A 14,523-nucleotide genomic window follows, 5' to 3' on the forward strand; every position below is an offset into this window, starting at 1 on the left:
CCTAGATTATGTACTCCCTCCTCATGCTTTTTTTTAAATAATCGATCTATTTTTTTTTTTTATAGAAAAGGCAGATTTACAGAGACGAGGAGTTAGAAAGATCTTCTAGAGCTGAGTGGATCTGAAGCCAGGAGCCAGGAACTTCTTCCAGGTCTCCCACATGGGTGCAGGATCTCAAGGCTTTGTGACATCTTCCAGTGCTTTCCCAGGCCACAAGCAGGGAGCTCAATGGGAAGCAGAGCAGCCAGGAAATAAGCAGGCTGCCATATGTGATCCCAGCACAGGCAAGGCCAAGACTAACCACTAGGCAATTGTGTCAGATCCTCCCCACTAATTTTTGTCTGAATTGTATCATCCCTTTATTTTTGTAACCACATGAATGGAACAGTGTGAATAGGAATACTGCAGATTCTCAATAAAACAAAAACAGATTGTGTTATTCTGTCACAACTTTTTAAGCTTAATTAAGAATCATAACACATACAAAGATTTTTCTCAACTATGTGGAATGTTAGTTCCCTTTGAACATTCATAATATCTCTGTAGCATTGGCAAAACAAGGCAATATTTGAGTAATATTCAGTCATTTGTTATCAGACCTTGTTAGAATTTTAGAGATATTTACTTCAAAGCAAAACAAAAAATCATTATATTTCAACAGTACTTGATCTCAAAATAATGTATCTACTTTAGGTATATATATATATCTAGAAACAGAAGAATAATCTGTATTCTTACTCTTCTTGAGAAAGAGGCAGCATCTCCATTCATATGTGCTCTAGTTGAACCTCTTTCCTATGCAGAAATGAATGGCTAACAATTAGCTCTCATCCTAATACAAAAAAAGCTTTCTGGTAGGCCCTATTAATGACTCTGTTCAGCTCTGGTAAATGTAACTCATAAAGTCGAGCCTCATTTACATGTTCTCATGGAATTATGGCTGAGAAAAATAGATAAGCAATTTTTTAATCTTAATTTTTGGAAATCATTTTCATTGGAAGAACTTGGTATAGTTACATTCATCATCTCACGATGAAATAAAATCCCGATGTTACAATATTTAAAAATCAATTGTAACTAGTTAACAATATTAAGAACCCAGCTCTCAGATATAGAATGCATTCACTCATAGTATTTCTCATTTTTTCAATACTATTAACGTCCATATTATTGATGCAAATTTGAGGTCACTGAATCAGTATTAGGAAAAGATGCCCACATTGACCATCATGTAGGTCTGATTAGCCCCAGTTCCAAAATTCATTTTTTCTGAAAATGTTGTATTGAAAAAAATGGTGCTACCTACAACGATGTGGCACAGAAGGATTAGGTGTCACTTGCAACGTCCATATCCAGTATCATACTTTTGGAAACACTGGTTTTGATGCATATCTCCTCCAATATGTCATAGAAATCAGTGGAAAATTGCCACAGTACTTTGGCTATTACCGTCTTTGTGGAAGATCTGGATGATGCTCTGGCCATTTGACTGGCTTGAACCAACCCTGGCTCTGTCTGTCATTTGGGGAATGAATCAGTTGATAGAAGATTTCCCCTTCCTTTTCTTTCAGACAAATAAATAGTTTAAAATGCCATGTAAATGACCTTTTTTTCCTGTGTCTATGTAACAGTGCAATGTACAGCAACGCAATGAAAAATAGTGACATTATCTACTAAAAAAATATATAAATACATAATAGAACATCTGGATACTTAAGATCTAAATATGACAATGATACACTTGTGACTGTTGCTTAAGGACTATATTCTATCTTAATATGGAAGAAAACAGTGATGGAGCAGGAGAGCAATGGGGGGAAATCGGACTATGGAATTGTATCATAAAAATAATGGAAAAAAAGTATATTGTTAAGTTTTTATTGCTGCAACTTTTTGAAATCCATGCATAGTTCATTTGTTAAATATTCATTTTCTAGGATACATTTCGTTATGTGCAAGTTCTATCTATCTCTCCTTCTAATCCCTTTCAGTGAGTTATCTGAAAACAGGATCTTCAACCAGGCATTGAATAAGAATGGTTGGACCCAAGCACTGTATTCCACTTCTGCTTTCTCAGGTCGGGGAGCTAACTGAGAAGTACAGTAGCCAAGAATCAAAGTAGCAGCATCACATGGCAGGTTGAGCCTTTATGTCACAATGCCAGCCCCTTGTAAAATTAACTATAATATCACTACTGTTAACAAATGGCCACATTACAAAAGCAGCCCTTTTTCAGGTTTTTGTTATTCACATGTTAAGGTAAATTATGTAAATTTTAGTTAAGGGAATAATGGTGAATACCTAGTAGGTACTCAATGATTGAAAGCAATGAGAAAAGGAAGTGCCTATTATATCTCTCAATCATTTTCTTTTGTACTTCACTAGAAGGTGAACTAAAGTGCAGATGTTTTTCTTCCATCTTTTGAGAATTCTATTCAGAAAGCCAAGAGATAATCTAAGTGTATATAAATTCCCTTAAAGTCAGGGGAAGTTAATCCCAAAAGGGGTGCAGTAAGTGTCTTACACATTTTGGAATAGTGTTTATTTTATGAATTCATAGGAAAGCTATGAGAAGAAATGAATACTCACATTGGCTTGGACAATGACAAAGTAGCGAGTCTTATCTTCATAGTTGAGCCTCTTTCTTAAAACTACATTTCCAGTCAACATGAGGGGAATCTCAAAGGTGTCATTAGATGTCTGAAAATATTGAACACAAAGAATTCAAATCAGTGGGATACAAAACAGATAACCAGAAATTATGCCTTAGTCATAAAATTATAGACATTATGGTTATTAGTAGAAAATAAAATATGAATAGTAGTTATGGGTAATATTCTTGTATCTTTGTGATGTTTCATCTAGTGTATTTTTTTAAGATTTGTTTATTATTATTGGATAGGCAGATCAAATTTACAGAGAGAAGTAGAGATAGAGAGAAACATCTTTCTGCTGACTCACTCCCTAAATTGTCATAAAGTCTGGTGTTGAGCCTATCTGAAGCCAGCAGCTTCTTCTGGGTCTCCTACATGGGTACAGGATCCAAATGCTTTGGGCCATTATCTACTTCTTTTCCAGGTCATAAACAGGGAGCTCAATAAGAATTGGAACAGCTTAGACATGCACCTTTCTCAAAGCAATACTGGTGCTAGCACGGTGAGAATTTAGCCATTAAGCCATTGTGCCAGGCCTTGAAATGTTTCATTTTGATCAACATGCTTTCTAGAAAGATTTGATAATAAGTAGTAAAAAAAAAAATGGTCCTTAGTTTTCATTTCATTATTAGGGTTATTAGCCACTGGTTACTTTTTTTAAAGGTTTATTTTATTTTTATTGGAAAGTGAGATATACAGAGAGGAAGAGAGAGAGATGATCCTCTGTCCGCTGATTCACTCTCCAAGTGGCTGCAACAGCCATACCTGGGCTGATGTGAATTGAGCTTCTTCCAGGTCTCCTATGTGGGGTTCAGGGTCCCAAGGCTTTGGGCTGTCCTCAACTGCTTTCTCAGACAACAAGCAGTGAGCTGAATGGGAAGCGGGCACGCTGGGATTAGAACCAGCACCCATATGGGATCCCAGTGTGTTCAAGATGGGACTTTTTGCCACTAAGCTAACATGCCGGGCCCTAAACAACGGTTTCTTCTAATGTCAAATCATATGACAACTGTTGGCTTTTATCACAAATTGCAATTTGTGATTTCTACTTTATATCATTTTGCAACATAGGTTCCCATTTTATATTTTGTTTCTTGTGTTTTGTAATGCAAACTTGAATTTCAAACAGTTTTCTTACAAAATCTAAGAATTAAAGACTAATATTTTCAGGTTCCATAACTACTGCTCATCAGCTAAGGCTCTGACCCTATCAAGGATTCAGAATCTTCCTGCCAACATGCAGATCATACAAACAACGTTTTGAAAAATCTTCCAGCACTGGCCTTACATTAATCTTACATATAGTCTCATTTTGAAAACTCTTGAAAAACTGCCTCAAAACAGCAAAAGATCAGTGCTCCTTTCAGCAGAGACCATTATGTTTATCTTGTTACTTGGTGAGCTGTTTGGTAGAGGAATGAGTTTGTTTATGGCTGTGTGCATTGGAGAGATCATCTCACAAAGAGTTTCATTGGGTTGTTCCAAAGAAAAGGATGAGGAGAAGGAAAGGAAGACGGAGCCAGAAGAACAGAAAAGAAGCAGTAAGGGGAAGAGATGGGGGAAGTAAATAGGGAAGAAGAGGAGGAAAAGGCAGGCAAGAAGAATGAGAAGGATAAAGAGGCTGAGAAGGGGAAAACTAGAGGCATGAGGGAAGGAAGGAAAGAATGAAAGAAAAGGAAAGGAAGGATGGAAGGAGGTGAGGGAACAAAGAGGAAAAGTAGGGAATAAAGAAGAAAAAGGAAAAGGGAGAGTGGGAGGAAGGGAAGGAAGTCAGGTAATTATACATGTTTATGCCTTCAACTTAATTTAAGTATATTTCTAACAATCACTTAAACATGATTTGAAGAGCATTTAAATCTTCCATCTGGGGCTCAATCAACAGAATATAAGTATTGCTAAACATTTCTGTCTGGCCTGTGTGTATCTATGCAAACATACCTGCATAGTACACTACATGGTTGATATATATTTAAAGCAACCATTATGTGCTCACGTAGTTGGGTTGGCAATCTCTCTGGTTTGAAATCATCTGTCATTTTAAAATATAAATGCAGAAAATGTTATCTTCAAATTAGGCATTTGACATTTTCCCTCAAATTTGCCTCATTTAAATCTGTGAATATGTTATTTTCTTTATGATAAGGGAGTGTAAAATTGATTCAATCCATCTATGTGTTAGAAAAGGGCAAAATCTAAGTTAATAATTGCCAATACAGTATATAACATATAGTTACAGAATGTATGGTTATATTTTAGGAATTCAAGGCAAATAAAAACGTGTTTCACTTGCTAGTATTTGTCTATCAATGATACTGCAATTGTTGCTCTGAAGTTATCCATGGACTTCAAATGACCTTAGATTTTTGGTGACTATATTCTGGGGAAGGTACATGTCTAGAATGGCTCAATCAAACATTTTAATTACAGTCAATTTAGTAGGCATCATTTTCAACATGTTACTGTGATCTAATTTTGCTAAGATTGAATATTTTTATGCAGATATAATCAGAGATGCCCTTAGTCCCTTATTCTACTTACAGATGCTTAATGTAATTCAAAATATCACAATGGCATCTATAATATTTTCATTTTACCATATTAAAGAAACTAAAAAAGAATGTTTCTACAGAATATGTAATAACAAATTTTGATCCATTTCAAAAAATATTCTTTTAATTTTTCTAAGTCAGTAGTTCAACATATTATGGACAATCTTTTTTATGTATTATAATGAAGGTATAAAAAAGCAGTATGATATAAAAGTGATGTGCATACCAAGTAGAAATTTCAGAGACCTTAAACTTCATTAAGGCTTGTCTTCCCACATCATCAAGTAGAGGCCCTATGCTATCTGGCCCAAAAAATGATTTATCTCATTCTTAATGATCAAAAAGGAAACTGAAAAAGACAATGCACTGCTATTGTTCAGAAGGAAGTTCTTGGGACTCTTTATCTGTGTTGGAGACCTGAAAGAGGCTCCTGACTCCTGGCTTCAGATCAGCTCAGTAACAGCCATTGTGGCCACTTGGGGAGTGAATCATAAGATGGAAGATCTTCCTCTCTCTCCTCTGTATATCTGCCTTTCAATAAAAATAAATAAAATCACTCTCCTCAGTGGTCTGAGGCAGATATGTGTCCTTTTCTTGTGAAACCATTTTTTCCGCAAAGATCACTGTTAAGTCACTTTAACAGAAACACCCACTGCACAGCATCTGTAGGAGGACATTGTGACCCTAGAAGGTCAGTGAGCACAGGATTACAATTGATTGGATAATATTTAAAAGATAACCAGATGGATACTTTTTGTATAACTGATTGGATATCATTTTATGAGAACAGTTGAGTGGACAGCATGTGAATGAGAACACTTGGTGGAATATACAAAACAAAAAGAGTTCCAAACAAAAATATAGAAATACTTGATGGGTTTCTTGATCAGCTCAATACCTCCTCCCTTATCCAATATGACCCATAGTGTATAAAGTCTGCTGTCATTAAAAAACTTTGGCTTTCTACCATCAGTCAGAGTCCACGCATGTTATTAGCAGCTCTGTGCACCAAGATCATTCTCACCAGTCTTCATTCTCAGTCACGGGGTGATATGTGATCACCATGGCCGACCTTTAAGACTGGATTATTCAGCATCTTTGATCCTCACACTTACTCCTGGCTATCAATTTCTACATTTTTCCAATTACATTTGGAGTTGATCCTAACCTCAAACTCCACTTGAAGATCCTCATTGGTCCCTACCGCAAGGATCCAGAATTTAGTTTTTCTTACGATGCTTAAACAAGTATTGCTAAATAACTGTCTTTCTTAACAACTCTATGGAAGACTCATACATTGAAGTTTGAGGTCCATCAATTTTTCTAGTATAAAATAATAGAATATGCTTCTGTAACACTGCCACTGGATTTCGTTACCTCTTAGTTCCTCTGTATATCTCACATCTAATATTGCACATCAGAAAATGGTTTCTGTTTATTATCATTAAGGCAGCCTGGCTAATGGATGTTTCGTCACTCTACATTTCTCTACAAACACCACAGCGGCACCAAGGGAAATATCTGTATTGTGCATTGGGTCATACTTCCCTCGTCAGAACAAGCAATGTCCTCCAAGAAAAGTACTCTTGGCAAGTGTCCAAAGACAAAAACCACCAGGTTTTTTCACATGTATTTGTGCTCCAAATTAACTGAATCAATTCAACAGTCTTCCTGCCGTAACCTTATTTCTTTTGGAAAATTTGAATTGCAAAAGCAGTGACAGATGAAAGGTTCAATTTTAACTATCATGATTTAGTTCAGATTAAATAAAAGGGTTTGTTGCGCAGCTGAATCCAGCCTGAGTGTCACTGAAATTTTGATTTTTCAATACTAAGTGTTCTTTCCTTACTGTGCATTTCTAGTAAATTTTTTATACTTTCCATAAAGAAGACATAAATAAAAATAATGGAAATGGCCCTCATCTTACTCTAATTTCAGATGAGGAAAGAACGTGTATCCCCTCTATTTTGTACAGCTTGCAGAAAAGTGATTCAGAAACAGCCTTTAAAATAGTTCTGCTCAAAAGATACGCGAAATAGCAATAGGAATATTTGACACTGTATCTGGGTGTGACAGTTTTAAATCCTAGCTCCTAATAAGCAATTTGTACCATTATGTATTCCCTACCTGTTGCTTACTTGCAGGACCTATGATTTGCTTACTGTAAGTAAAATATGTCATAGATGATTACTATGACTACCATATATTACACGATGCAAGGCTCCATCTTACAAGCACAGCTTGTTGGCTTAGACTATATACCATGCAATTGAGGGTAGCCTCTGAGTCCACAGCAGTCCCTGCACAGCAGACAGCAAGAGCCTGGTTCTACAACACTCCATCAATCATTTCCCACAGCAATCTGAGTTTTAAATGTTTTTTTCTGCCAATTTGCCCAAATAAGCTGCTGTTATGATGCTTTATTGTTTCGTCCCATGTAGTCAGAACCACACCTGGAAAATGTACTATGTTTTCCTCAGTAGTACTACATTTAGAACATATGTTATCCTTTTTCTAATTTTGAAATTTCATAGGGGTGATTTGCTGATTCATGTGTAGATAATAAAAAGTGTATTGCATGAATATGTGTGTATGTGTTTGTGGATATTGCAAACACACAAACTCTTGAAATAAGGGAGTATTTGCAAAGAATTTCGGCACAGCCAACAGGAATTTTAGCACCACAAAACTTTCAAAAAAATTTTTTTATAAATATTTCTGTCTGAATTATATTTACACCTTGAGTGCACGTTTGTATATTTGTGTTTTTACCATGCAAAATATGTTGGTATAAATCCTAACATGCATACCCTAGTTATACCATGTACACTGGTGAGTTTCATTTTTTTCATCCTTGGAACTAAGGATTATAAAATTGCCTAATGTATAAGTTAGAAACCAGACAGTCATTCAACTTTTAAGAAAAAAAAAAGACTTTTAGAAATCCAAGTCAATGGTTTAGAAATAGAACATACACTCAAGTATCTGTTCCCAGATAAGAAAAAGTGTTTCTTTTGTCTTTTTATGAAGTAGAAAGCTTCATTTTTCCCCTTACCGTCTATGTACCCTGCTCTTCAACCTCAAACTCTCATCATGCTCCCATCACCTGGATTCATTTCTTCTGCCCACAAATATGCTGTGCGGTTTACTTTCAGAAAAAAAATACAAGGAAATGAGGACCCATCATGGTAACCTAGCTAAAGTCCTCGCCTTGCACACGCTGGGATCTCATATGGTGCTGGTTCTAATCCCGGCAGCCCCACTTCCCATCCATCTCCCTGCTTGTGGCCCAAGAAAACAGTTGAGGACAGCCCAAAGCCTTGGGACTATGCTCCTGCAGGGGAGACCTGGAGGAAGCTCCTGGCTCCTAGCTCCAGCAGGGGCGGTCACATGGGGAATGAATCATTGGATGGAAGATCTTCCTCCATGTCTGTCCTCCTCTCTTTAATATCTGACTTTCTAATAAAAATAAATCTTTCTAAAAAAGATACAAGGAAATGAAATGAGTTCAAATCCTGCCCTGAAAAATTCTATCACATGTGCTTTTCTATTTTCAATATACTAATCTTTTGCAAACTTTAAATTTGTATCACATCCATTTCACTGGAGCACAATGTAAGTGGTGGAATGCACATTCTTCTAAAATTTGACTGTACAATTTAGTAGGTTTTGTGTGATAGCAGAGAAATCACTTTAGATTTGCCCATTTCCTTTCTGGCACAATAGAGATGCTACCACAAACCAAGGTCTTATCAGGAATGAGTTTATGATTTACTTGATAACCACAACACATTTATGAGGTACATCTTGTTAATTCTCAGTCTTTGTAAAATGTATAGAGTTTTTGTTAGCTTGCTTTCTTTTCTGGGTTTGCTTAAAACTTTGGAGACACTCAAGCTGAAACTTGAGGGGGTAATATTAACTTTACTGCTTTTTATATGCCTATGCAAAACCTAAAAGCCAAGCATGAAATTTTTAATTTTACTAATTATTGGTTATAAAATTATGCTGGGGAGGCCATGGTAGCCCAGGAAGATGTTTCAAAAAAAATAACAGATAGAATTTTAATTTCCATATTCCATTATGTGATTCTGGATTTTTCTGTCTTTTCTGTTATTTGTATTATTAGAACAAAAATGTTCATGATCTGAACTACATAGCAACAACTATCTGATCTGAAGCATAAAAAAAAATGAAGAATAAAACGGAAGAAAAAGGAGCCTTTTCTGTCTTCTCCACTTAACTTTCAGTTGTGGAATGGCTAGAAACTTAAGATTTTACCCAGATCAGAAATATATTTTATGTGAGTTTATATGATGTGTGGTGATAATGTTGCTATTAATTATATTTCATAAAGCTTAGGATTACTAACTATGCTTTGTTTAGAAAACTCTTAACACCTACCAGGATATACAGAAACTGAAAATTCAGCAAACTTGGTATCTCAAACTTATAAAGAAACGCATTTTGAGTTTTCATCTGAATGCACTGCCAAAAATTAACTTGTGAAAGTACAGATTAGTACTATAAAACAATTCCATTTTGAGATAATTATAAGAGTGACATTAATAATGTGGTTTGATGAGCTAACAGAATAATGTAATACATTTCAGCTCAAATGTTCGTTAGTTTTATTCTGCACAGAATATTGCTTTAGGTGTTTACATACCGGATCATCTGGATTATATTGAATAACATATTCTATCTGTCCATTTGGACCATCATCTATGTCAGTAGCTCCATTGTCTCCTGAAAATCCTGTAAATATTGTGGTTCCAACTGGGGTAAGCTGAAAAGGAAATTAAGAAAAAAAAAAGTCAATTTTCATTTCATCAGTCACAGACCAGAAGTGTTGCAACACAAAAAACCAGTTCTCTGTTACACACCTTATATCCCCTTAGAGGCATATTTATTCTAGCTGAAAGGCAATATTACTGAGATTATATGGAGTGAGAGAAAGAGCTCTTCCATTTATGGATCAACTCCCCAAGTACCCACATCAGCACAACAACGGACTGGACCAGACAGAAAGGACCCAGGAACTTTGGTCTCACACATGGTTGACAAGGCCACAAAAACTTTGGGCATTTTCTAATACTTCCTGAGCTGCATTAGCAGGGAGTTGGACCAAAGACATGTCAGGGCCCAAACTGAAGCCCTTGTGAGACGTTGGCATTATAGGGTGCAGTTGGCATGCCTTGTCAAAATGCTGACTCCCAAAGGTAATCCTTTCTATCTAAAGTCTTCAACTCCATAAACATAGGCTTGGGTAAAGAAATAGAAGCCTCTGCCTGAACGTCAAGCACTTTTCTTTCTAACAATGAGCATCTTGGCATGCATGTATGCAGAAAATGCATCTGCTATCTCCCCTGAAACATTATTTTAATGTAGTATGTTAACTACAAGCTAGAATTTAAATAATGACAGATATTTTTCCTCCTTACAAACTCAAAAACCAATTTAACGAGAGCAATGTTGGTTATACACAAACGGCAAGTTTAAGGAAAGAGGTTTTGAACAATAGATGTCCTCTCAGACAAAGTTGTCCAGTCCCTATAATCTTAGATGAATAGAACACCATCAGGTGACAGAAGTTGGGGAGGTGGCCACATCTTTTTATTTTGGTTTCAAACAACAAAAAGTGCTGCATGAAGCATATAAAAGAATGGCTAGATTTAACCCCGGATTTCTTTCCTGTAGATTTTGATATATTATATTCCTACCAGAGTCATTTTTCACTTCTTCCCTTCCCATTCCTCAAGTCTTAACAGGAACTTCACTCCATGGTTCAATTTCAACTTAATTTGATCTCATCTTCAACTTGACCATGTCTGATATATACACCATGTTTTTATTACCAACTATTAAATTCCAAATCAGAGATTACTATTGTCATTAAATTTTGACAAAAATATTACAGAATGTAAATTCCTAAATAAACATGCACAGTAAAATTCATACATAGAAAGCTGTTAATATCCAACTAAGAGAAAGAGGAGTACCTCAAGATGTGACCTGTTCTCAAAAATCTATAAGGGTCAAATTACTTTTAAAAAAATTTTTCATAACACCTCATAAGTTAGGCTTATCAGTAGCAACATATTTAGATAGTAATTGTAATTTTACACTAATTTGTTATCATTTGTTATAATTTGTCATAATTTGTTATCATTTAATGGTCAAATACTGTACACAATCCTTTCTACATCTTCCCATACATGACAACTTTGGACATCTTTAGCATTTTGGAAAATCTCCCTTTAGGAGGAAGGTTCCAGGGGGCAGGACCTAGGGCAGTAGATTTAGCTGCTATCTTAATAGCAGCAGACCAAGTTGGGAACCAATTCAAGTCCCCGCAGCTCCACTTCTTATCCAGTGTCTTGATAACATACTTTGGAAATAGTGTGAAGAGGTTCAAATCCTTAGGTTCCTGCACTCACATGAGTCATCCAGATAGAGTTTCAGGCTCCTGACTTTGGTTTGGTCATTTCTTGCCATCTGAGCCATTTTATCAGTGAACAAATAGATGTCTCTCCCTCTCTATAAGTCTGTCTTTAAAACAAACCAAACAAGCAAATCTTACTTTTTTTTTTAAGAGAAGTAGGTTCTATCCATTCCTTAAACTGTTCTATTTTAACAGAATATCCAGAGTTCCCCACTTTTCCTTGCTTCTGTGAGGAAAAACTTGCAATTTTTTACTGTTACTGTGAATCATGGTTCTTTCTATATCTTGTTAACTTTCGTACAAGACAATTTTCTGCAGCATGTTAGTAAATAAAATCTAACCAAAGGAATGGGCATGCAGCCTAGCAGCTGAGACGCCACGTTTAAGATGTTCCAAACTACTTTAGTTTAATTCTCAGCTCTGGCCCTTGATTCCAACTGCCGGTGGACATGAACTCCGTGAAGAAACAGTGAGGGATTCAGTAATTGTATTTCTTTCACATATACGAAGATCTGGGTGGAATCTGCAATTCAGGCCTCAGAATCCTGAAAACCTGACTAATTGTAAACATTTGGGTATACACCAGCAGACTCAACTCTTTTTCTGTCACATGATTTAAAGTGCTGATGCGATTTTACTTTCTTCCATATTTTACAAACAATTCAAGCATTTTGTTTTTCTTTCCTCGGCTATTCCCAAAGAAATAAAATGTGAAAATTCATTGATGCTAGTTATGCATAAATAAAATTAATCACTAGGTGATACTTATGATTAAAGAGCAAATTTTATCAAAAGTAGCATGAACTCTGGCAGTTTTAAGAGATGCACTATCTTCAGGAGAAAACATCACATATTGCTATTACATTACTATATACTTTTAGTCAATATTCTTACTGATATTTTATCCTAATTCATCTCTTAAAGAAAACCACCCAACAGAAAACTATAGAAATTATCACTAGTAGAAAAAGTGCATGAGACATTCATGTTTAACAATGAAGTCTGAATGTTTTGATGTATCTCTGACTTGTGGCATGTAGTTCCTATTCATTTATGTTGTTTAATTTTAATGTCAACTTCATCACATGAGAACCACATATTTGGTATTCTTTAGAGAGTATGTGTGAATGTGCTTCTGGCTGAGATTAACAATTGAATTGATTGACTGAATAAACTGAATTATCTCCCCCAAAATGGCTGGACTTCATTTAACCCATTGATTAGGAGAGAATGGTGAATAAGAACATTAACTTCCTCTCCCTGAGGGCAACTGAGCATTGGAATTCAAACGAAACTCACAGCAGGTTTGTTCTGTTTCTCAGTCCTGCAAGAACCCACTGGAGTTACACTTCTGTTCACCTGTGTCTCCATTTTGCCAACTGGGGATCTTAAGACAGTTCAACCTTGATAACATAATGTCCCAATTCCTAAAAGCCTTTCATCCTTCCCCTACCCTTCCCTCTTTTCTTCCTTTCCCTCCTCCTGCTTCCTAATGCATCCTGATGTGTTATAAAAAGTGATAAATCTGGGCCCGGCGCGGTGGCGCAAGTGGTTAAAGGTCCTCGCCTTGCACGCCCGGGATCCCATATGGGCGCCGGTTCTAATCCCGGCAGCCCTGCTTCCCTTCCAGCTCCCTGCTTGTGGCCTGGGAAAGCAGTCGAGGACAGCCCAAAGCTTTGGGACCCTGCACCCTCGTGGGAGACCCAGAAGAGGCTCCTGGCTTCGGATCGGCATAGTATCGGCCCGTTGCGCTCACTTGGGGAGTGAATCATCGGACGGAAGATCTTCCTCTCTCTCTCTCCTCTCTGTATATCCGCCTTTCCAATAAAAAAATAATAAAAATAAAAAGTGATAAATCTGAGATTTGCACAAGTCAAACGCAGAGTTTAATATGTTGTCATGCCCTAATGTCACGTAACTGACAAATTCAATAAGACTACATTACTTCTAAATCTTTGTCTGTTGAGAGCTTATTTTTAGCCAAGATAGTGTTTGTATGACCATTAAACTGGTATGTTAACCCATATGTGTAACATCGTTTATTTCACACATCTGTGCAAATACATTGTGCAGTTGAAGTCCATCTTTAAAAAAGCTAAAAAATGTGATTCATCTGTTTAACACTATAGAAACACGAATTTACTCAAGTGCAATTTACATAATGGAAAACAGTATTCACTGTCAAGCTCAATATTTTGACATTTATACATATGCAGGAAAAATGACTATTTCAACTGAAAGAGAACTTTTTCTATCATTCTACCAAGTTCCCTTATGTGTATTCAGAGACCATCAAGCCAGAGGAGAGCATTTTTCATTTGACCAGGATAGCTTCATCTTGCCTGTGTTCTGGCATTTCAGTAAGGTGCACAATCTTTTGTGACTAAAGTTTGTGACCTAAATGCTTTTGTTAATCTTTAGATGCCTGGATGCTATGCTATTGCGTTTCACTAATGTTCTTTACACTTCCTTTCACATCATACATTTTGCACCTGTGTTAAAAATCCTGAGTCCACTTTTAATCAAGAGACTACATGATCAAAAAATTTTTCAGAAGTAAACTTCAATATTAAAGTCAAATTCATGTAGAAAAAAATCTTCAAACTGTGAAAAATATCATACAGTAATATGTAGATCTAATTATGTTTACTAAAAGCTGGAGACCAATTTAGCTTGAATAAGATATGCAAATGAGCGTCAATTATAAAGATGTTTAATATTGAATACTTGAATATTTGAAACAACTGAATGACTGAATACCACTTACACGCTTACATTTCAAAATCTCTCCACATGTGGTTGTATACCTTCTGTACCCTTTTCCTCCCTTCCCTCTTTCCTGATTCCCAGGAACTGTATGCCTTATCCTTTGAGG

The 14,523-nt window shown here is 36.1% G+C and overlaps 1 protein-coding gene across 4 annotated transcripts in view; it reads right to left on the reverse strand.

Annotated features, from left to right (window-relative positions):
* PCDH15 (protocadherin related 15) overlaps positions 1-14,523 on the reverse strand; it is a 496,526-nt gene that overhangs the window by 313,908 nt on the left and 168,095 nt on the right. For all 4 annotated transcript variants that reach the window (XM_040975792.1, XM_040975791.1, XM_040975790.1 and 1 more), the window contains 2 exons: positions 9,873-9,992; positions 2,590-2,700 (listed from right to left, as the gene is read on the reverse strand). In XM_040975792.1, the coding sequence (XP_040831726.1) occupies positions 2,590-2,700; positions 9,873-9,992 (231 nt within the window). The remainder of the gene's footprint in view (positions 1-2,589; positions 2,701-9,872; positions 9,993-14,523) is intronic.

The sequence above is a fragment of the Ochotona curzoniae genome, unplaced genomic scaffold, assembly GCF_017591425.1.
Source record: "Ochotona curzoniae isolate NIBS_2020 unplaced genomic scaffold, NIBS_Ocur_1.0 contig_2692, whole genome shotgun sequence".
Lineage (NCBI taxonomy): Eukaryota > Metazoa > Chordata > Mammalia > Lagomorpha > Ochotonidae > Ochotona > Ochotona curzoniae.